The sequence below is a fragment of the Schistocerca gregaria genome, chromosome 1, assembly GCF_023897955.1.
Source record: "Schistocerca gregaria isolate iqSchGreg1 chromosome 1, iqSchGreg1.2, whole genome shotgun sequence".
Lineage (NCBI taxonomy): Eukaryota > Metazoa > Arthropoda > Insecta > Orthoptera > Acrididae > Schistocerca > Schistocerca gregaria.
The window spans coordinates 617,656,595-617,678,908 of record NC_064920.1 but is presented as its reverse complement, the minus strand read 5'-3'; the positions used below and the strand labels follow the sequence as shown (position 1 = coordinate 617,678,908).

At 42.9% G+C, this 22,314-nt stretch overlaps 1 protein-coding gene across 1 annotated transcript in view; it reads right to left on the bottom strand.

Annotated features, from left to right (window-relative positions):
- The window catches only part of LOC126359091 (toll-like receptor 2 type-2), a 138,292-nt gene that overhangs the window by 25,035 nt on the left and 90,943 nt on the right, over nt 1–22,314 (bottom strand). Inside the window, exons 10-11 of the mRNA XM_050007603.1 lie at nt 6,655–6,762; nt 970–1,174 (exon numbers count right to left, since the gene is read on the bottom strand). Coding sequence (XP_049863560.1) covers nt 970–1,174; nt 6,655–6,762 — 313 coding nt within the window. The remainder of the gene's footprint in view (nt 1–969; nt 1,175–6,654; nt 6,763–22,314) is intronic.

The window sequence follows — 22,314 nt, the reverse complement described above, 5'->3', positions numbered from 1 at the left end:
AACACAGCATGTTGTTAACAATGGAAAGACGTCTATAGACGTTAAAGTAACCTCTGGCGTGGCACAGTGGAGTGTTATGGGACCATTGCTTTTCACAATATATATATAAATGACCTAGTAGATAGTGTCGGAAGTTCCATGTGGCTTTTCGCGGATGATGCTGTAGTACACAGAGAAGTTGCAGCATTACAGAATTGCAGCGAAATGCACCGAAGATCTGCAGCGGATAGGCATTTGATGCAGGGAGTGGCAACTGACCCTTAACATAGACAAATGTAATGTATTGCGAATACATAGAAAGAAGGATCCTTTATTGTATGATTATATGATAGCGGAACAACCACTGGTAGCAGTTACTTCTGTAAAATATCTGGGAGTATGTGTGCGGAACGATTTGAAGTGGAATGATCATCTAAAATTAATTGTTGGTAAGGCGGGTACCAGGTTGAAATTCATTGGGAGAGTCCTTAGAAAATGTAGTCCATCAACAAAGGAGGTGGCTTACAAAACACTCGTTCGACCTATACTTGAGTATTGCTCATCAGTGTGGGATCCGTACCAGATCGGGTTGACGGAGTAGTTAGAGAAGATCCAAAGAAGAGCGGCGCGTTTCGTCACAGGGTTATTTGGTAACTGTGATAGCGTTACGGAGATATTTAACAAACTCAAATGGCAGACTCTACAAGAGAGGCGGTCTGCTCGCCAGGTTTCGAGAGGGTGCATTTCTGGATGAGGTATCGAATATATTGCTTCCCCCTACTTATACCTCCCAAGGAGATCACGAATGTAAAATTAGAGAGATTAGAGCGCGCACGGAGGCTTTCAGACAGTCTTTCTTCCCGGGAACCGTACGCGACTGGAACAGGAAAGGGAGGTAATGACAGTGGCACGTAAAGTGCCCTCCGCCACACACCGTTAGGTGGCTTGCGGAGTATAAATGTAAATGTAGATGTAGAAGTGGCGATTTACCTGGCTGTCGACGAACGCTTGAGACAGGACGATGACGGTGGAGCGGCTGTCCTTCATGGAGGAAACGATGTTGTCAGCAATGAAGGAACCCAGTGGGAAGTCCCTCTCGTGCAGACAGAGGCGCAGCGCCGGATCGTCGGGGGAATCCCCGGCATGCTCCAGTTTGGGCAGCAGCTGACCCACCACCCATGCGCGGTCTGCGCTGCTGCGCTCACAGAAACACACTATCTCAGTAGAGGAAGATTGGAAGGCGAAGCCGTTTAAAAATAGCAAAAAAATCGTTGATCCGACAGTCATTGATTTTTGCGACTGGGTTCAGCAACAGTTGATCTCAGCGCCATCATCGTCAGCTGAATAGTACATTATTTGAAGACGTCTTTAATAAATGACTGTGTGATCAATCGTGTCTTTTACTGATTTTTAATTAACGACATAGCTTTTCCGAGTAAAGTTAAAATTACGAATGTCTTTTTTTTCCATAACTGCGTCGTTTAGCACAAATAAATGTGTCATCAGTAAATGTATACAGTGAAGCATACTTAGTTTCCACTACGATTGTAGTGGCCAAATCGTTAGTTTATACAGAATTTTTTTTACACTACGACGCGGTACCACATGCAGAAAATTTTTATGCCAACCATTCTTGCGTAATCTAGGGGTGCCCTCTTTTACTATTATTCAAAACATCCTGGGTCGCTGTTTCGAACCCCGTCACTGCTTAAATTCTGAATAATAAAAGAGCATGGCGGCCGAAGACTATTCTGCCAACGCCGTTTTCAAAGAGGCTGGAGGAGCGGACAGATGGCACTCTCTTACACTTGGACTGGGAAACTATCCCTAAAAGGCGGAAGAATCGGCAAATGATCAACAATATGAGGATACAGTAGGCAGTGGGAATCATTGAATTACAGACACATAGTGCATAACCTCAGAACATGTGGCAAATAATTGAAAAAGTCATGATCTCTCCATTGGCAAAAGATTCCGGACTAGCTCTTCATTCGGATCTCGGGGCAGGACTGCCAAGAGTTTGAATAACCAACGGAAGGGAAATTTTCTACGAATTGGGGGGGGGGGGGGGGGGGTTCAGCCGGCTGGTGTTGCCGAGCGGTTCTATGCGCTTCAGTCTGGAACCGCGCGACCACTACGGTCGCAGGTTCCAATCCTGCCTTGGGCATGGATGTGTGTGATGTCCTTAGGTTAGTTAGGTTTAAGTAGTTCTAGGTGATGATGACCTTAGATGTTAAGTCCGATAGTGCTCAGAGCCATCTGAACCATTTGAGAGGGTTCAGAAGTCTGAACGAGGTAGGGAAACCAGAAAATCTGAAAACAGAAATGCTGACTCTCAGTGTAGATACAGTGTGGGGTTAGTGAAGCGAAAAGGAAAAGAGAGAAGGATTTCTGGTCAGATTAGTATAGGGTAATATCAACAGCAGCAGAAAATGTTGTAATGGGAGCACGATTCATTATGAATAGGAATGTAAGACAGAGAGTGAGTTAGTGTATACTCTTCAGTGACTGCAGTGGTTTCACCAGAATCGACGGCAACTCAACACCGACAACAATAGTTGAAGTATACAAGCCAGTGTCGAAAGCAGAAGATGAATATATAGGAAAAGAATATAAGAATATTGAATGGATAATCTTCTACTTAAGAGAGATGAAAATCTAATAGTCAAGATGATTGGAAAGGGGTTGCAGAGGAAAGGGTAGAAGAAAGGGCTTCGTTAGAATATGGGCTTGGTAGTGGGAATTACAGAAGAGAAATAATAATTGAGTTCTGTAAGAAATTCCAACATGTAGAAAGGAAAGCTCTCTTCAAAAGTCACAATAGGAGGAGGTGTATTTGGGAAAGGCCTGGAGATACGGGAAAATTCCAGGTCGAGATTCCGAAATCAGATACTGGTTTGTAAAGCGTACCCAGGAGTATATATCAGATCACAAGAGCCTTGTCAAGAAGAACCAATATGCAAAGAAGTGGGATACGTAAGAACTAAAAAATGAAGGGATTAGCATGAAGGTCTCTGAAGTCGTAAATAGCTCAGTAGGTAGATCAGCTGAAGGGGAATGAATATGTATAAAAAGGGTAATGATAGAAGTTGGAAAGAAGAGAACAGGTACAAGAAAAGTAACTGCGAAGAAACAAAGAATTACTTCAGTTTATCGACAAAAGAAGGAAGTATAAAACTGTTCAGAGAAGCTCAGAAATAAAGAAGTACAAGTCACATAGAACTGAAATAAATAGAAAGTGCAGGGAACCGAATGTGAAATGGCTACATGGAAAATACGAAGAAATCGAAAAAGATATGATTCTCGGGAGAACTGACCCACCATACAGAAAAGTCAAAATATCCTTCGCTGAAATTAAAAGAATAGGCTGTAATATTAAGGGTGGAGTGGGAATTACACTGTTAAATGGAAAGGAGAGAGCAGATAGTTGGAAAGAGTACAGTGTAGGACCCTATGAGGGAAGGATTGGACTAAGGACGTGATAGAAAAACAAAAAGAAGTGGACAGAGAAGAGGACGTCGATGCAGTATTAGAATAGGAATTTAAAAGTGATTTAGAAGACTTTAAATAAGTCAGAAGGGGTAGATAATTTTTCATAGCAATTTCTAAAATCATTGGAGGAAATGGCAACAAATCGACTATTCACGTTGGTGCGTAGAATTTGTGGAACTGGTGAAGTACTGTCGTACTTTCAGAAAAAAACATCGTCGACACAATTCCGAAGTTAGCAAAGGGTGACAAGTGTGAGAATTATTGCACAATGAGACTGCGTGAAACTGGTGTCGTACTATCAGACTTTCAACATAACATCGTCCGCACAATTCCGAAGATAGCAATAGTCAAGTGCGACAATTATGGCACAATGAACTTAACATCTCTTGCATTGAAGTTCGTGATAAGAATAATTTACAAAAGAATGAGAAATAAAATAGAGGATCGTTTAGATGAAGATCAGTTTGGCTTTAGGGAAGTTAAAGACATCACAGAGGCATTTCTGGCGTTGCTGTTGATAATGGAATCAAGACTGCAGAAAAAACGAGAAATGTCCATAAAACCCAGAAAAAGTGTTCGACTGTGCAAAATGATGCAAGGTGTTCGAAATGTGAGAAATAAGACGTAAGCTGTACGGAAAGAAAGATAATATACAATATGCACAAGAACTACTAGGGAAAAATAACAGTTGAAGACCAAGAACGAAGTGTCCGGATGAAAAAGGGTGTAAGACAGGGATGTAATCTTTCGTCCTTTCTGTTCAATCCGTACATCGAAGAAGCAATTTGTCTGGAGACTCTCCGGATAGCGGGGGGATACCAACGTGACTGGCCTCCACCATACGGCGTGGCAACCAGGAGTGATGGTCTGGGGTGTCTTCTCTTTCCACAGCAAGTCCTCTTTTGATTGTCAACGTTGGCCCCCTTATGAGCACAGAGATACGTCGAAGATATTCTACCCCCCGTTTTTTTGCCCTTCGTGGCAAGCTACCATAGGCATGCAGTTCAACAAGATAATACCCGCCCGCAGACGACTACAGGTTATGATACATGTCTTCGTGCTTGCCAAACTTTACCTCGGCCAGCAAGTTTTCTGAATTCCTCCCCAGCGGAGAAAGTATGGAACATTACGGGCATGGTCCTCCAACCATCTCCGGATTTTGTTGATCTGACGCACCAACTGGACAGAATGTGGCACTATGTCCCTCAGGACGACAGCCAACAACTCTATCAAGCAATACCAAGCCTATAATTGCCTGCTTAATGTTAGAGTGGGACCAGGGCATTATTAACATGCTGAATTTATGAGGCTCTTTCTCTTGAATAAATCACACTGTTTTTCTGAAATTGTAATGATTTGTTTTTACACGTACATCACATCTACCAATTTCCTTGCATTCGGATCATTCTTTAATTTCTTCTCTGAAAATATACGTCTCTTAACACGTCTGTTAATAGGGAAAAAACTAGTTGTACCATCATTTTGGTCTGCCTTACACTGTACGTAAATTTTAGTTGGCTGGATAAGCCAGTTCAGGGATCGGAGGAAGGTAACTGCATACTACTCCAATAGGGGCATGCATAGTAAAGCACTTTGGTGTTCAAACCAACCTTGGGATTGACGGTTTCGATTTAGTAATGAACGTAACCTAGCCGGTGATGTCGAACTTACTACTATTTTGACAAGTAACATTTTTCACAACCCTTTGATAGTTTGTATTCTGTTCGATCCAAAGTAAGTCCCTGTTCGTCACTCAGCGCTCACACAGCTTATATTTCGGATATAACGGTTTCGACTTTTCAAAAAATGTCCAAATGTGTGTGAATTCCTAAGGGACGAAACTGCTTGGGTCGTCGGTCCCTAGACTTACACACTACTTAAACTGACTTATGCTAAGAACAACACACACGCCCATGCCCGAGGGAGGACTCAGAAGTCCGGAGGGAGGGGCCGCGCTGTCCGTGACATGACGCCTCAAACCGCACGGCCACTCCGCGCGGCTTCCACATTTCTGTCGTTATCAGAAGCACATTATGTTTTGGCCGCTGACTGCGTCTGACTATGGTAGGAGTGAACATACACTCAAGGATGCCACTACAGGATTCGTACGGTACATCCTCTGTATAGAAAATTCAGAAAACGAGGAGACGGCTTTGTTTCTTACAGTGTCAATGTCACGAAACCGTTCAGCTTCTTGAGAGTTTGTAGCTTCTTGTCGGTAAAATACCACAGACGAAAATTTCTTGTGGCTCCTGCATACCGGCAACAGAGACAGATAAGGTAATTAATTAATTTTTATTTATTTATTGACTTATTTATACAGGCAGGATAAGTACCATTAGGCCGTCTTGTAAACCTAATTAGGCGTTCTTATGTTTTACATTTATTTCATTACCACAGCACACTTTAAGAGATCTTACATTTCGTGTGACACTTGAATGCAGAAATAGTTTTGACGCATATGATGAGAACAGTGAGACGTACAGCAGGGGAAACACAATTTATGTTTGTGAACAACAGAATAATAATCGTAATTTAGATTGAGGTAGGTGCAGGCAGCAATTTGGATTGTAGAAGAGACGGGAGCAGACATAAACGTTGATTTTTAAGGGAGAATTTATGAAGTTGTCAAAAGGACGTGGTTTCGCATTTCCTTAAATTCAGCGGAGTATTGATGTATGCGTAGGAGTTTCGCGGTTTTGACGGGATAATGGTTTATAGACCTTATTGCGAGGTACTGTAGGGCGTTAAAGCTATAGTACCGATGAACCTGGACTCAAGTCACGGTATTCACGTAACTAGTCTTGCCTAAAATGTCTTAACTGGGTGTATGAAGACTGTTAGCGTCACATAGGCAGATTCTGCAGACGTTCTCTGCACGTGGTTACGAAATTTTATAATCTTTTGTGTACTCATCCAAGTTGCACCCAAGTTATACATTGTTTTCTGATACGATGCTGGGGTACCGTCGGAAAGAATGGAAAGTAAGTTGTCGCGGATTCAGTTCTAATTACCATCTGATGCGATCCTAAAATTACAAATTAATGAAGTGGTAGGAGTAGTGCACAGGAAGACATGTTTCATTTTCCTTTAAGTATATAGTACATGAAGAAAAACAATATTCAGGAAGGTTGGTCTGTAGATGGGTTACGAAACGTTTGCCGTTAAATCTCTCAGCCTTACCTGTAGCAGACGAAGGCGTCGTACTTGTAACTCGAGGGATGACGCCTTTCAGCGGCCACCCTCTCACGTCGCATTTTCATCAGGTGGCACACGTACGTTATTTCGTACCTTCAGGCAAGAACAGAAAAAAAATAAAAAAACGTGAATGACATACAGAAATGGCGTACAATGTAACTAAAACAGTTCCTTAAGCCTAGGTATGGCTATGGGTCGTAGAAAAATTGTTCCTGCAGTTATTGAAACCTGTAACAGCTGTAAAATTCGTATAGAACTTCCATTTCTTCTAAATTTGATACCTGTTAATAAAAGAAAAGGTTTTGTTTTCTATTGTTATTAATATATGGCAAATTAGGTATGAAGACAAGCCAGAAATAAAATGACAGCCTTATCAAAAATTTTCTTGAGTTACGAAAGTCATTTAGGCTTGGGTAAAAATGTAAAACCCTACACCGATGTTAGAGTAAGGTTGGTTCCAGAACATTGGGTTCCTTCGTTTGATCTCTAAGCGGTATTGCATCAGACTGTTAATCTCAACAGCACTGACGGGCGGTTTTACTCCCAGGGTAGGCGTCTCATGGTTATGAAGTACCCCGGTTATACGATAGGTGTCCTATCGAACTCATACTCTCACTACTGCATATAACTAAGCCAGTAACATATAAAATGATGAGAGAGATCTCATGAAATCGGAAGCAGTCGGTACTGGACACTGTATTTATTGTACTTTAAGTTCACAGAAAACATCTCTACTACAATGTCTTATTATAATGCATTATTGCTACTAAATGTCCCAAAAGTTATATGTCCTAAGCACAGTTTCGCTTCACAGCTATAAGAAGTCTGTCAAAAAATTCCGGAACAATCGTAATTTCGCGCCAATTGTGTGATGGAGTGAAATGTGGTTCGCATTGCTGCACACGGCTGTGTTTGATGTGTAACTGCCGGAAGTTTCATTGTGGTATGTCTGTTAGCTGTTGGTCAGAGCTGTACTGAGTAGAACGTTGTGTCGCACAGGTTGCGAATTTCGAGACCGCAGAGTTAGAAAAGCAACGCGTCTTTATTAAATTTTGCGTGAAACTCAAGAAAAATTTTACAGAGACACGCCAAACTATGCAGGACGCCTAGAGTGATGAGTGCTTAGGCCGTACTCGGTGTTTCGAAGGGTTCACACGGTTTAAAAATGACAGGACCGAACCACTACGGTCGCAGGTTCTAATCCTGCCTTGGGCGTGGATATGTGTGATGTCCTTAGGTTAGTTAGGTTTAAGTAGTTTAAGTTCTAGGGGACTTATGACCTCAGAAGTATGTCCTTCGACGTCTACCGACGACGCTCATATCAGGGACGTCAACGAAACTGTGCGTGTCAATCGAAGACTGACTGTCCGAAAGATTGAATAAGAACGTAACGTTTCAGTTGCACCATGCCATAGAATCCTGACACAGCATATTGGAATACATCGTATTGGCCCCCATTTCGTCACACGACTCGTGAGTCAAGACCGGAAAGACCTTCTCCTTGCAACTTGTGAAGAGCTTTTGGATCGCGCAAATGAGAACGAGATGTTCCTTACGAGAATCATAACTGGTGGTGTGACGTGGGTCTACGGTTACGATGTTGAGACCAAGGTTCGGTCTTCACAGTGGGTCGGGAAATGCTCTTCAAGAGCAAAAAATGCTCGTCAGATCAGCTCAGATGTCAATGCCACGTTGGTAGTTTTCTTTGACTTTGAAGGCTTAGTTCATCATGAATACGTGCCAGAGGCCAAAATCTACATCGATGGTACTACCTGGACATGCTGTGACGCCTGCGAGAAAATGTGAGAAGGAAGCTGCCTGAAATGTGGTTCTTGCATCACGATAACGCAACCGCATATTCATCCCTGTTGGTGAGACTATTGCACAAAAAATCTAAATTACTGTGCGGCCTCATCCTCCGTACTCTGGCGTTATGGACTTTTTTTATTTCCGAAGTTGAAAATCCCGTTGAAAAGACGAAGATTTGCAAGGATATGAGAGATAAAATTTGCAGACGGAGCTTCGCGCGATCCAGCAAGAGGCGTACCAAGACTGCTTCATGAAGCGGAAATGCCGTTGGGAGCGGTGTATCAATTGTCGAGGAGAGTATTTCGGAGGATAGCATGGACAATAAGTAAACGTTAAGCATAGACAAATGTTATGGAAAAAGTTCAGGAATTTTTTGAACAGACCTTATAGTAATAAGATTTTTAATAAAATAGTTTTCTATCAGCTGTACACTCCTGTTCAGGATAACTAACATTTAATATTGGCGGAACCTTTTGTTTGTAGTATAAATCCTTAAGAATGGTGCCTAACACTATTTATTATAACCAATCATAATTTTAGTCAGTAATTTCAACGTATAAGGAACAGTTTTTAATTAACTAACGAGTTACGCATAATAATAAATCATTGAACAACTGATATTCTCGTTTTGAGATATAACAGTCAGCAGATACAAAACTGAAGACGGTGCTGAATGCATAACGATAAATTCAATGATATATCATTTCTAATCCAAACGAGCAACTTCTTTCTTTCTTTTTTTAAAAAAAACTTGTACAACAAAACAATAAACACTGTTTTCAATGTGTATCTAGTAATGGTTATACCCTGAATATCTAGATGAAAGTTGGCATGATCTTTATGAAGTGTAACAGTTTAATTCATGATCATAAAACTTTATACATGGTGTTCCCGAAAGAGCGCGCAAAAATGTAAAACGAGTTAGAGAATGCTCCTCTGGACGATTTCAGGTAGGGAACCTGGGGTAGGAGAAACGAGCCTGTGATGTGGAAGTAAACTTGTCTACCTCTTTGTCTAGCATTACGTTTTCTAGCTTATTTACAACTAATATGCCTATAAGTTTACACGTGCTGTGCTGTTTATTTACATGTACATTATTTATTTCCTGCAAGGAAAGAAGGAGGAGACCCTGATTACCAGGAAGTCGTGATGCAGGTTTTGTTTACTATACTTGTCCAAAAGTTGGCTCTGTTGTATGGTATTTACATTGTCCCATGACGGAACGTTCTCTGAATCAAAGACAGACCCATTCATTCAGTGCTATTCACAGGCGTACAATACGATGGAACAGTACCGGTACAGTGTTTCCTGGGCGCTGGACTGGAAGGGGAGATCCTATTCCATGGCCTGCGAGATCATTTGACCTGAATCCCCTTAATTATTTCCTATGGAGATATCTCGAGTCACTTGTGTATGAGACCCCAGTGGATACGGAGATGAAATTAGTTGCCAGAATTGTAGCTGCCTGTGATGTGGTTTCAAACAAACCAGGGACATTTATCAGGTTGCGTCAGAATCTTGTTCGCTGGTGTCATGATTGTATTGAGTTTGATCGCCGTCAATTTCTTCATGTTTTGTAAGATATAGTAAAAGTGGTACGTTCATTGTGTGAGTGATGGTATTTACAGTTAAGTAATTTAAATAAAAGTGTACACAGTAATGCGATTTTATTCCTGTTAACTCCTTAAACTGGCTGCTCCGATCCCAAGTTCCCTACCTCAAACTCTTCAGTGGAGCACTCTCTATTTCCTGTTAAATGTTTGCACGCCCTTATGGAAACACTCTGTATTAATTTTGATCAAACATTCTGCACAATTGTTGATGTAGGCGTTACACTAAATAATCTTTTTGGTAGTGTGCATTTGTGACAGTAACGCTGAGAGGGAACAAACGAAAACCGTACATTGAATGGAATTATGGAAAAGCGATTTACTTTACATTGGAGTTTTGGGTTTATCTCGCAAAAGACATTGACCGAAATCGAATAATATAAGAACCATTTAGAAATGCTAAGAATTTTCAGCCCAAAAGGTAAGAATGGTTGCATAGCTCCTGGTGCCTTACGTTGGTGGTCCGGTACTGTTGTACCTCTCATCATGCCTGTATCACGCACTGCTAACGTGTGCAGCACAGTGTGATCCCCAAAATCACTACGGCATACAGAGGCAATAAGCTACAGGTCGTAGTTTTTTTTACCTTGTGGTAGTCTCAACAACTGAACAACTACACATTTCTTTGCACGGCTGTTGATCGCAAGTGGCAGCAGATCAATCCCTAATGGTAGTGGAACATTGACAATCACTGCTAATATCATTATGATATAATCAGACATACGATGTATATGAGATGAGTGAGAAAAATAATGAAACTGACGTGACTGCGAGCCATGTGGCAATTCTGTGTGGTTCTAGTTGTGTAGACTCCTGTGAGCTTCGAGGTGGCGCAGTGGTTAGCACACTGGACTCGCATTCGGGAGGACGACGGTTCAATCCCGTCTCCAGCCATCCTGATTTAGGTTTTCCGTGATTTCCCTAAATCGTTTCAGGCAAATGCCGGGATGGTTCCTTCGAAAGGGCACGGCCGATTTCCTTCCCAATACTTCCCTAACCCGAGCTTGCGCTCCGTCTCTAATGACCTAGTTGTCGACGGGACGTTAAACACTAACCACCACCACCACCACATCCTGTGAGCTTCCAGAAGCTCAGTCCGAGATTGGGCTCCGTACGGCCATCAACTGATGTTTGAGAGCGCCGTCACTGAATTTGTTTTTTTGTTGTGTGTAACGAAAACGGAAAGCGGAATTTCGAGCAGCCTTATGCCATAAAGTCTTGTGTTAGACTTGGGGAACCCGCGACTGTAATCCTTGAAAAGTTGAACAGGTCTATGGGAAACATTCCTTATCAAGAACACAAGTTTTTCCCTGATAAAAAAATCATTTTTGAAAGATCGATAACACGTCGAATATGAACCTCTTTCAAAGACGCCGTCAACTTCAAAACCCGACGAAAACCTCGAACGTGTGCGTGCCCTTGTGAGGTTGTTCCTCAAGGACAAACTGTCAACCGAGTGTTTTACAAAGATGTCGTTGAAAGCTTCACGAAAATAGTGAACGGTGTGAGACCGGACACCGCAGGCAAGTGGATGCAGCACAATGACAATGACACAAGTCACACGGCCACTTCCATCACGGAATTGTTGACCTCAGAAGGCATTCCTCTTGTTCCACAGCCCGAGTCCTTGTCATTTGTCCTTTCCTGGAAACTGAAATACGCCTTGGAAGGACGTCATTTTGGACTCTGGAGAACATTGCAAAGGATGTGACCGACATGTTAAAGTTGAAACCTTTCACAGTGCTGCTTTTAAGATTGGGAACAACAACTCTGCTGGTGTATAGTTGCGGAAGGAATCAACTACTTTGAAGAGGACCATACCGTTGTTTGAAAAATTAAAAGCTTTGGTAGATGAAAAATCAGTCGCATCATTTTTCTCACACACCTCGTATGTTGGAGCATTCTCCACCGTATGCTGGAATTAACTCTGCTGATAACAATTAAAAGGCAACCCCTTTATGAAAGAAGCCTATTTCGTGATAGCGATACAATATAGAGCAGAGGAAGTGATTACAGGCACGGAGCTTAATATGTAAAGATGAGAAAAAATTGCTGAAGATTCATTGTATCGAATTTGGGATAAATCAAAAGAGTGATACAGATTGTCAGGCTATACTGGATGCGAAAATTCAAATACTTTCGATACAAAAAAATCGATACACCATAATAAATATCGCTATTGTTACTACAGTTTTCCCATCAAATATCGGTTTGATGCAGCTCTACACGCTAGCGTCTCCTGTGCAGTCCACTGCATCCACTCGAACCTGGTCACTGGAGTCAAGTCTTGGTCTCTCTCTATAATTTTTACCGCCCCCGCCTCCTCTCTCACACTTTCCTCCATTACCAAACTGACCACTCCTTAACGTCTCAGGATGTGCCATATTCACTGATCCCTTACTTTAATCAAGTTTGAGATAAATTTCTTTTTTTCCCAGTTCGATTCAGTATCCCATCATTAGTTTCTCCATTCATCCACCAAATCTTCTGCAGCACCACTTTTCAAAATCTTCTATTGTGTTCTTCTCTGAAATGCTTACTGCCTACATTCCCTTCCGAACATAGCTACAGACAAATACCTCCAGAAAAAGAACTTCCTATCACTTGCAATCGTATTACATGTTTACAAATTCCTCTTCATCAGAAATAATTTTCCTTGCAATAGTCAGTCTCCATTTTATGTCCTCTGTACTTCGGTCATCATTAGATATTTTGGTGTCCATACAGCAACTCATTTACCACTTTCGGCGTGCAGTCCTAAAGCATCGACTGCACACCCAGCAGCGCAGCGCTACGAAACGGCATCAAGAAGGCGCTGACCTACGAGCCAATGGAAAAAGCGGGCAGCGAAACACCTTCAAGAAGACAGAGTCCAGTGCTCCCTGTCAACACTGATTTTACCAGCCGGGTATTGCTGGGTCGGCCCACTTCAGTTGAAGTCTTCGTGAACATCAGTCCAGAGTATTAGGAAGACGTTACTTAGCCTCTGCTCTGCGAGTAGTAACAGAGAGAACAATATTTGTATGTAGAATTCACAGGAAGCACAGGAATTAAGATAAGTTATTTTTATTTTGTTTTCAGAAATAAAGTATTGTAATAATTTCAAAGTTTGATGTACAGGTAACTTTTGGATTCCTGCCAGCAGCTGCCTTTGCTCTTCATCGCTCTGTCGCAGTGCATCAGTTATATTTCTCTCTTTCTTTCAGAGGTAATTGCTACTAATTGCTTATAATTGTTTATATAACTTGTTGTTGTGCTCATGTCATTAAAATGCGTCTAACCTGCAGCCTACACCTCCTGCGCCTGCGCCTCTGGCTGTTGGTGGCTTTGATCTAATGCAATTTGTTCAGTTTCAGATCCACTGAATGTTACAGTTGCTGACTGCCATCCAGCAGCTCATTAACGCATAAACCACTGCTGCATGAACTCTGCCGCAACAGCCAGCCACATCGATGGCACCGTCCCGATGCATTCCGATGTTCCGAGCTTTCGACGAACAGCAAGAGGAGTGGAACGAGCACTGCGCTCAGTTAGACGCATGTGTGCTACACATGTGGTGCAAGATATGGTGAAACTCTCTTATTTCTTGCCAATGGTCGGCATAGGGATTTACCGCCTTGCTCACAAGTAATTCCCGACTAGTAGGTTGTAGTTGCTCATTTTTAAGTTTTATTTTCTGCCCTCGCTAAGTATTACGAGAATCAGGTGCAGTTTTCTGCAGCCCTCTTCAAGTTCTTTTGATTGTGGAAAAAGTCAGGACAGACAACCATCTGTGGATCACTGAGCTTCAGGGTTTGACGTGACAATGTCGTTTTCAATGTGGCTGTGGGCAGTACTATAATGACGCAATTATTCGTGATGCCATTACATGCAATGAGCCAAAGGGTAGGATTAATGAACAAATTTTTAAATATTCTGAGCCTAAGTCGAAACAAGTGTTACAAATTATTGAATTCAAGAATTTGTGATAATGCCATGGAAAGCTTTGAAGTAGCTCCTATTTGCAGTGTAACGCAAAGTGAGAAACAGGTATGGCCGCTGCATGCATACGGACCCCCGTGATGCGTCCAAAGTAAACAAGTGTCATCGCATCTGTCTGCCGTGAAATCATGTCCCTACTGTCTTTCCACAAGTAAAAGACATCATTGCCCTTTGCGGAACACTCTTTGCTTGTGGAAGGCCAGATTACGTACAGTCTGTGTGCTTACAACAGAAAAAGAACTCTATCCACGCTTGCTCTTATTAGCACAGGGCACGCTCTCACTCACTGAATGTAGTATTTGCTAAATTGGCTACCGGCACTAGTAATGACCAAATTCAGGACGTGCCTTCACCCCACCCAAGAGATGTGCAACAACAGTCAAGCAAACTGTTGCAGAACTTAGTCACTACTGGACGCTGTGTGTTACTTCGATTAGACACTGGAACTCCCATTATATTGCTTAATCGTGTCACTTACGAAGAATTGCTCTCGCCACAGTTGCCCAAATTTTGCACGAAACTTACTGCATATAACGGTCAGGGCATTCCAGTGCTTGGTACATAACGTAGCCTGCCACATTCCAGTCTCACACCATAAGAGTGACATTTACAATTTTGCACACGTAAGACAAAGAAAATATATTTGGGCTAGACCAATTTGATTTGTTTGGTCTTTGTATTCAGGACAATGTACTTTCTGTTTCTGCTTTCAACGCAAAAGACAGTCTGACTCAATTGATTGAGGAGATTCCTGGTTTATTTTTTCAAGGACTTGGCAGAGCAACTAATTTTGTGTTGCACGATACAATGAACGAAAGTGTACAACCTAAGTCTTTTGGGTGCATCCCATCCCTCAATCAGTTTGAGACGAAGTTGCAAGTGAACCTATAGACTGGCAAGACAATGATGTTCTAGCTCCTATCCAGGCTGTCAATGGTCTTCTCCCCTAGTAATTTTACCAAAGCCTTCTGGAAGATATTGTCTGTTTGATGACTCTAAACCCACTTTGAATCCCCAAACAATAATTGATACTTACCCGTTACCTTGCCTGACAGGCTTAGTGTTGGCGCTATTTTTCAAAAGCCGGCCGCTGGTGGCCGAGCAGTTCTAGGCGCTTCATTTTGGAACCGCGCGACCGCTACGGTCGCCGGTTCGAATCCTGCCTCGGGCATGGATGTGTGTGATGTCCTTAGGTTAGTTATGTTTAAGTTGTTCTAAGTTGTAGGGGACTGATGACCTGAGATGTTAAGTCCCATAGTGCTCAGAGTCATTTGAAGCAAGTCATATTTTTCAAAAACTGACTAACACAACGCGTATTTGGAACTTTCCGCTAGATCAATAGTCTCGGAAAGTGTTTATAGTCAACACACATTTAGGGTAGTTCAAATTTTTGTGCTTACCCTTTGGCAGCGCTTCCACGCCTCCCATATTACAACGATACTTATAATATCTTACTGGAAAAGTTCAATTCTGTTGAAATTACTTGGACTATACTGTAGTGTCAGTACATACACGGAGGAGTGTATCAGTATCCTTCGTAAGTGAAAGTTTGGAGCGTCTCCTGGACAATCTTTTTCAGTCTAAAATTCAGTGCTTAGGCCATTTTCTTAATAACCAGAGTGTTTATCCCCTTCACTCAGATTTGCTGGTCATATGGGACATCCCTCTCCCGCGGAACGTGACGGAAATGCACTCAGTTCTCGAGAAGTTGACATATTATATCCGGTTTATAGCCAACGCAGCTCAGATCACTGCTTCGTTCATCGTTTTGCCCAGGAAAAATGTGCCATTTGTTTGGACCAAAACTTAAAAATGCCCTGTTGAGAGACAAATGCCTTGTTAATTTTGATCCCGCTAAGCCTGTGGTTTTGGCAGTTTACAAATTACTGATGAAAACTCAATGTAATGATTGCCAAATCGAGAAGTAAGCACTCGCTGTTGTCTGCTGCGTGACTAAGTTTCACCATTATCTGTTTCGTCGGAAATTTTACCTAGTGACGGACTGTAACCCCCTTGAGTCTTTATTTGTGCCGTCCAAACCTGTTCCGCCACGCACGGCCCAGAATCTGCAACGTCGGTCTTTGTTATCAGTACGAAGTATTGTACCGGCCCACGTCGAAGCAAGCAAATGCTGACGCTCTTGCTCGCATTCGTGCTGGTCCTCATTCTGAATTCCCACACAGGGGAGCAAACACTGCTGCCCTTCAGCTCAACACACAGTTCCGAGCCCCACGACGGTCCGTCGCCTGCACCACTGCAAGATGCTCCAGTTGATGCAGCCATCGCAGCTCACGGCGCCTCCCACGCTCTGCAAGTATCACTTTGTGCTTAACGATTCTATTATTTTCAAAGTTTTTGGTATCACCAAGCACTGGGAAAGAGGAATGATTCTTCGAAATTTGGGCGCTTGGACATATTTAATCCAAACTCCTGCTGGGCTGCTGCGCTACTATCAGGAACAGTTCGTGCTTGGCGAATGCGAGATTCTTCCCCAAATTTTTTTGTCCAGATTTGCATCCTACCGGGATCTTGCGGCCGGCGCGGCGCCCCCCCCCCCCCCCCGCCCTCCACCTACCCGTGCCTCTTTGGTACCGCCTGCGGAACCGACGGAGCTCGACCCATCGACTTCGCCATCGCAGCAGCCCAACTTCCATTCGCTTGTCCCAGCGCCTGCCGTTGACCCAGCCCCGTCGCCGTCGTCGCCGCCGCCGCCTTCTTCATCGCCGCCCTCTCCGTTTTTCGTCGGACAGCCTCAGGAAGAGGTCGGCGGCCTTTCCGGGAGTTTTCCTACCGACGTTCCCTTCGGAGCACAGGACGGATGTCGGGGTGCGGCCTGGGGCTTGGGGTCGGTCTCAGTTGTGGCTACCGGCTCCTCACGCTACCCAGCTTCCTGCCATCGCCTCTCGCTCTCGTAAGATGGGTCCCTACACGACAACAGTGCGACATTCTGTTTTTTTTTTTTTTTTTTTTTTGGGAGGGTCGGGGGGTGGATGTATGTGCAGTCCTAAAGCATCGACTGCACACTGACCAGCGCAGCATCCGAAACGGCATCAAAAAGGCGCTGACCAGCGTGCCAGTGGAAAAAGCTGGCAGAGCCACACCTCAAGGAAGACAGAGTTAGCGCCGCCTGTTACCGCTGATTTTACCAGCAACTCATCGCTTGTCGGCCCGTCCAGTTGCAGTCTTCGAGAGCACCAGTACGAGTAACAGAAAGATATTACTTAGCCAGCGTTCTGTGAGTACTAACAGAGAGAACAGAGCTTGTGTATAGGAGGCACAACAAGCACAAGAATCAAAGGATGTTAAGTTTGTCTTTAGAAACAAAGTATTGTAATAATTTGAAAATTTTAAGTGCAGGTCAGTTCTGGAAACCTGTCTCTGGCCATCACAAATTCTCTTCTTTCTTGTTTTCATCGGTGCTGCCTCTCACATAGCTGACAACATTCAGTGCCTCATTTCCTGATCGAATTCGCTTAGCTACATTCCATTATCCTTCTTTTTCGCTTGTTGATGCTGATCTTGTAGCCACGAAATATTATCCATTCCATTCAAAAACTCATAGTAGTCGTTTGCTGTCTTTAACCGAAATAAAATTTTATAGGTGAACCTAAAAATATTTATGATTCCTTTCTAAATATTAATGCCCTCTCCAATTTTCTCCTTGGTTTCATTTACTGCTGGCTCAGTGTACTGACTGATTAACACCGAGCCGCTCAGACTTGCCGCGCGGTTTGAGGCGCCATGTCACGGACTGCGCGGCCCCTCCCGCCGGAGGTTCGAGTGCTCCCTCGGGCATTAATGTGTGTGCTGATCGTTGAAATTTAGGTTATTTCTAACTGTAATCCCTAAGAATTTAGTTCAATTTACAGCCTTCAGATTTATGTGACTTATCTCGTAATCGAAATTTAGCTGATTGCTTTTTGTACTCATGTGAATAACTTCACACTTTTCTTTATTCAGAGGCAATTTCCACTTTTCGTACCATACAGATATCTTTATTAAATCATTTTGCTATTCGTCTTGGTCATCTGATGTCTTTAAATGACGGTAAATGACAGCATCATCTGCAAGCAATCGACGACGGCTACTCAGATTGTCGCCTACGTCGTTAATATAGATCGGGAACAATAGAGAGCCTGTAACACTTTCTGGGAACGCCGGATATTACTCCTGTTTTACTCGATGACTTTCCGTCTATTATTACCAACTGTGACCTTTCTGACAGGAAATCACGAATCCTGTCGCACAACTGACGGCGATATTCCATAGGCACGTAGTTAGGTTAGAAGACGCTTGTGAGGAACGGTGTCGAAAGCCTTCTGTAAATCTAAAACTGTGGAATCAATTTGACAACCCTTGTCGATAGCACTCATTACTTCACGAGTACAAGAAGCCAGTTGTGGTTCGCAAGAACGATATTTTCTTAATCCGTGCTTCCTATGTGTCAATAAATCGTTTTTTTTCGAGGTACTTCATAATGTTCGAATAAAGTACATGTTCCAAAACCCTACTGCAAATCGACTTTAGTGATATAGGCCTGTAATTCAGTGGATTACTCCTGCTTCCCTTTTTGGGTACTGGTGTGACCTGAGAAATTTTCCAGTCTTCGGGTACGGATATTTCTGTGATAGAACGGCTGTGTATAATTGCTAAATACGGAGCTATCGTATCAAATTACTCTGAGAGAAACATGACTGGTGTACAGTCTGGACCGGAGGCCTTAGCTTTATTAAGTGATTCAGGCTACTTTGTTACACCGAGGGTATCTACTTCTATTTTTATCATCTTGGCAGTTGTTCTTAATTGGGTTCAGAAACATTTACCTCGTATTCTTTGGTGAAGGAGTTTCGTAAAACCCTGTTTAATAACTATGCTTTGGTGGCACTGTCATCAGTGACTCCATCGTTGTTATCCTGTTGTGAAGGTGCTGATTGCATCTTGCCACTGGTGTGCTTTCATATGAGCAGAACCTCTTTGGGTTTTCTGCCAGAATTCGAGACAGAATTGCGTTATGGAAATTATTAAAACCATCTCGCATTGAAGTTCGCTCTATATTTCGAACTTCTGCAAAAGTTTATTAGTCTTGGGGATTTTTCATTATTTTAAATTTGGCATGCTTTTTTCACTGCTTGTGCAACAACGATCTGACCCGTTTTGTGTACCATGGGGAATCAGTACCATCAGTTATTAATTTATGTGGTATATATCTCTCAAATGCTGTCTATTCTATCTCTTTGAAATCATTCCACAAGTTTTCTACGCTTACATGATCAGATCTGAATCAGTGAAGACTTTCTCTCGAATATGGTTGATGGTTGTAGGTGTTACGGTATTCAACCTAGCAGCAACTGCCTTATGGTCACTAATCCGTGTATTCGTCACGATACTCACTATTTGTTCAGGATTGTTTGTAGCTAAGAGGTGAAGTATGCTCTCGCAGCCATTTACGATTCGAACGGGTTCATGAACTAATGGTTCTAAATAATTTTCTGAGAGAACATTCACTACAATATCGGATGACGTTTTATGCCTTCCGCAAGCTTTAAACGTATAATTTTTCCAGCATATCGAGGGTAGGTTGAAGTCAGCACCAACTATAATTGTATGAGTGGGGTACCTATTTGAAATGAGACTGAAGATTTCCTTGAACTGTTCAGCAACCATATCTTCTGAGTCGGGTGGTCGATAAAACGATCCAATTAATAGTTTAGTCCGGTTGTCAGATATAATCTCTACCCATACTATTTCGCAGGAACTATCTACTTCAATTTCCCTACAAGGGAAACTACTTCTGGCAGCAATAAATACTCCACCACCAACTGTATTTAATTTACCATTTCTGAACACAGTAAGATCGTTTGAAAAAATTTCGGCTGAACTTATTTCCGGCATTAGCCATATTTCTGTACCAATAACTACTTGAGCTTCAGTTATTGGAGCTATCGGAGCCCTGGTTCTTTCCCAACACGGCTACAACAATTTACCACTACAATTCCGATCGTTTCTACAACTACATTAGTGTATTTTACCTGCCCCGTTTAATCCTCCCCCCTTTCTGTGGTTCCCTGAGACCATCTAACCTAAAAAACGGCCCAGTCCCTTTACCCGTGTAGCCACCTTCTGTGTGTAGTGGACTCCTGACCTATTAAGCGGAACACGGAAACCCACCACCCGATGGCGCAAGTCAAGGAATCTGCAGCCTACACGGTCATAGAACCGTCTGAGCCTCTGATTCACACCCTCCACTCGGCTCTGCCCCAAAAAACGCAGTCGGTTCTATCGACGATGCTGCAGATGGTGAGCTCCACCTTAATCTCGGAAGCTAGACTGGCAGTCATTACTATTTCCGCTAGCCGCCCGAAATCACAGATAATTTCCTCCGATGCAAAGCGACACACGTCATTGGTACCGACTTGAGTTATCACTTGCAGTATGCTGCACTCTGCACTATTCATGGCATCCGGAAACATCCTTTCCACATCCGGAATGACCCCCCGGTATGCACAAGGAGTGCGCACTGGCTTTCTTCCTCTCCTTGGCAGCCATGTTCCTAAGGGGCCCAATTACATTGGAACTCCCAATTACCACCAAATGCCCAGACCTTGCAGGCCGAGAAGCTTCCTTTGGGACAGGGTGGACGACTTCATCTGGCTCAGAGACATCGTCAGCCACAGATAACGCCAGCGACCTGTTCATCAATCGAATCGGGGAGGCCCTGCGATCGACCCTCAGAAAAGTTTTCGCTGCCTGCCAGTCTTTGGAATGATCTTCCACTCAACCACGGGTGAGGGGTCAACCTCAGTGCAGACCGTACCTGAGGCGGCCACAGTAGTGGACCCATCGGGGGACACGTGGGAGGGGCTCGACGTCCCTCGCATCCCCACAGTGATGCCCATTGGCAACAGCCTCAAGCTGTGTAACGGAAGCTAACGTAGGCTGGAGCTGTGAGCGAATGGTCGCCAACTCAGCTCGCATCTGTACACAACAATCACAGTTTTGCCGTCGTTCCTGTTTGAAGGTCGTAAAAATTTGTAACAAACGAACGGTGTACTCGCCTTATTAGCAGCAGGAACGCGAGGTGCTCTGTCTCTGACGGTCTAGGGCGCTGATGACGGTGCAGTTGAGCACCCCACAAACCAAACATCATCTGACGGTCTATCCTACACTTTATCTCTCTTGTATAGATCCTCTACATACTCCTTCCACCTTTTACCTTTCCCTTCTTTGATTAGGAGTGGTCTTCCATCTGAGCTCTTGATATTCATACAGCTGGTTCTCTTTCCTCCAAATGTCTGTTTTCCTGTAGGCGGTATCTACCTTTTCCCTAATGAATATGCTTCTAAATCCTTAAGTTTGTTTACTAGACAGTCCTGCTTAGTAATTTTAAACTTTCTGTCAATCTGATATTTTAACAGTCTGTATTCCCTTTCTCCTGATTCATTTGCTGCATGTTTATGTTTCATTCTTTCATCAATTAAATTCAGTATCGTTGTGTTTTCCAGGGATGTTTACTACGCCTTGTCCTTTTACCTCTTTGATCCTTTGTTACCTTCACTATTTCATCTCTTAAAGCTATCTATTCATCTTTTACTGTAATCTTTCGTGTGTAAATCGTGGCTTATTGCTCCCTCTGAAACTCTCAAAGATCCTTGGTTCTTTCAACGTATCCAAGTCACAATTCCTTAATTTCCAATCTTTTTCCAAATTTCTTCAGTTTTTATCTGCAGTTAATAACCAATAAAATGTGGTCAGAGCCCACATCTCTCCCTGTCTCTAAATCTCTGTCTTATCATTATATAAAAAGTCTGAAACCTTTCTGTGTTTCCTGGTCTCTTCCATGTATACAACATTCTTTTACGATTCCTTAACCAAGTTTAATGTTTAAATTTGTTCTGTGCAGAGCTCTAGCTGGTGCGTTGCTCTTTCATCCATTTCCTCATTTCTTGTTCCAAGTCCATATTCTCCCGTAACTCTTTCGTCTTCTCCTCCCCTACAACCGCATTCCAGTCTCTCTTGAGTATTAGATTTTCACCTCCCTTTACGTAGTGAATTACTTCCAGTTCAGTACTTTGTCTGTCTCTTGATCTTCTGCTTGCGACGTCGGGATGTATATCTTAACTAGTGTTGTCGGTGTTGGTCTACTGTCGATCCTGCTGGAAAAACCCTATCACTGTAGTATTCATATTAACTTACTTTCTGTCTTTCCTCCCTACCCATAACGAATCTTAACACCGTTATACCGTTT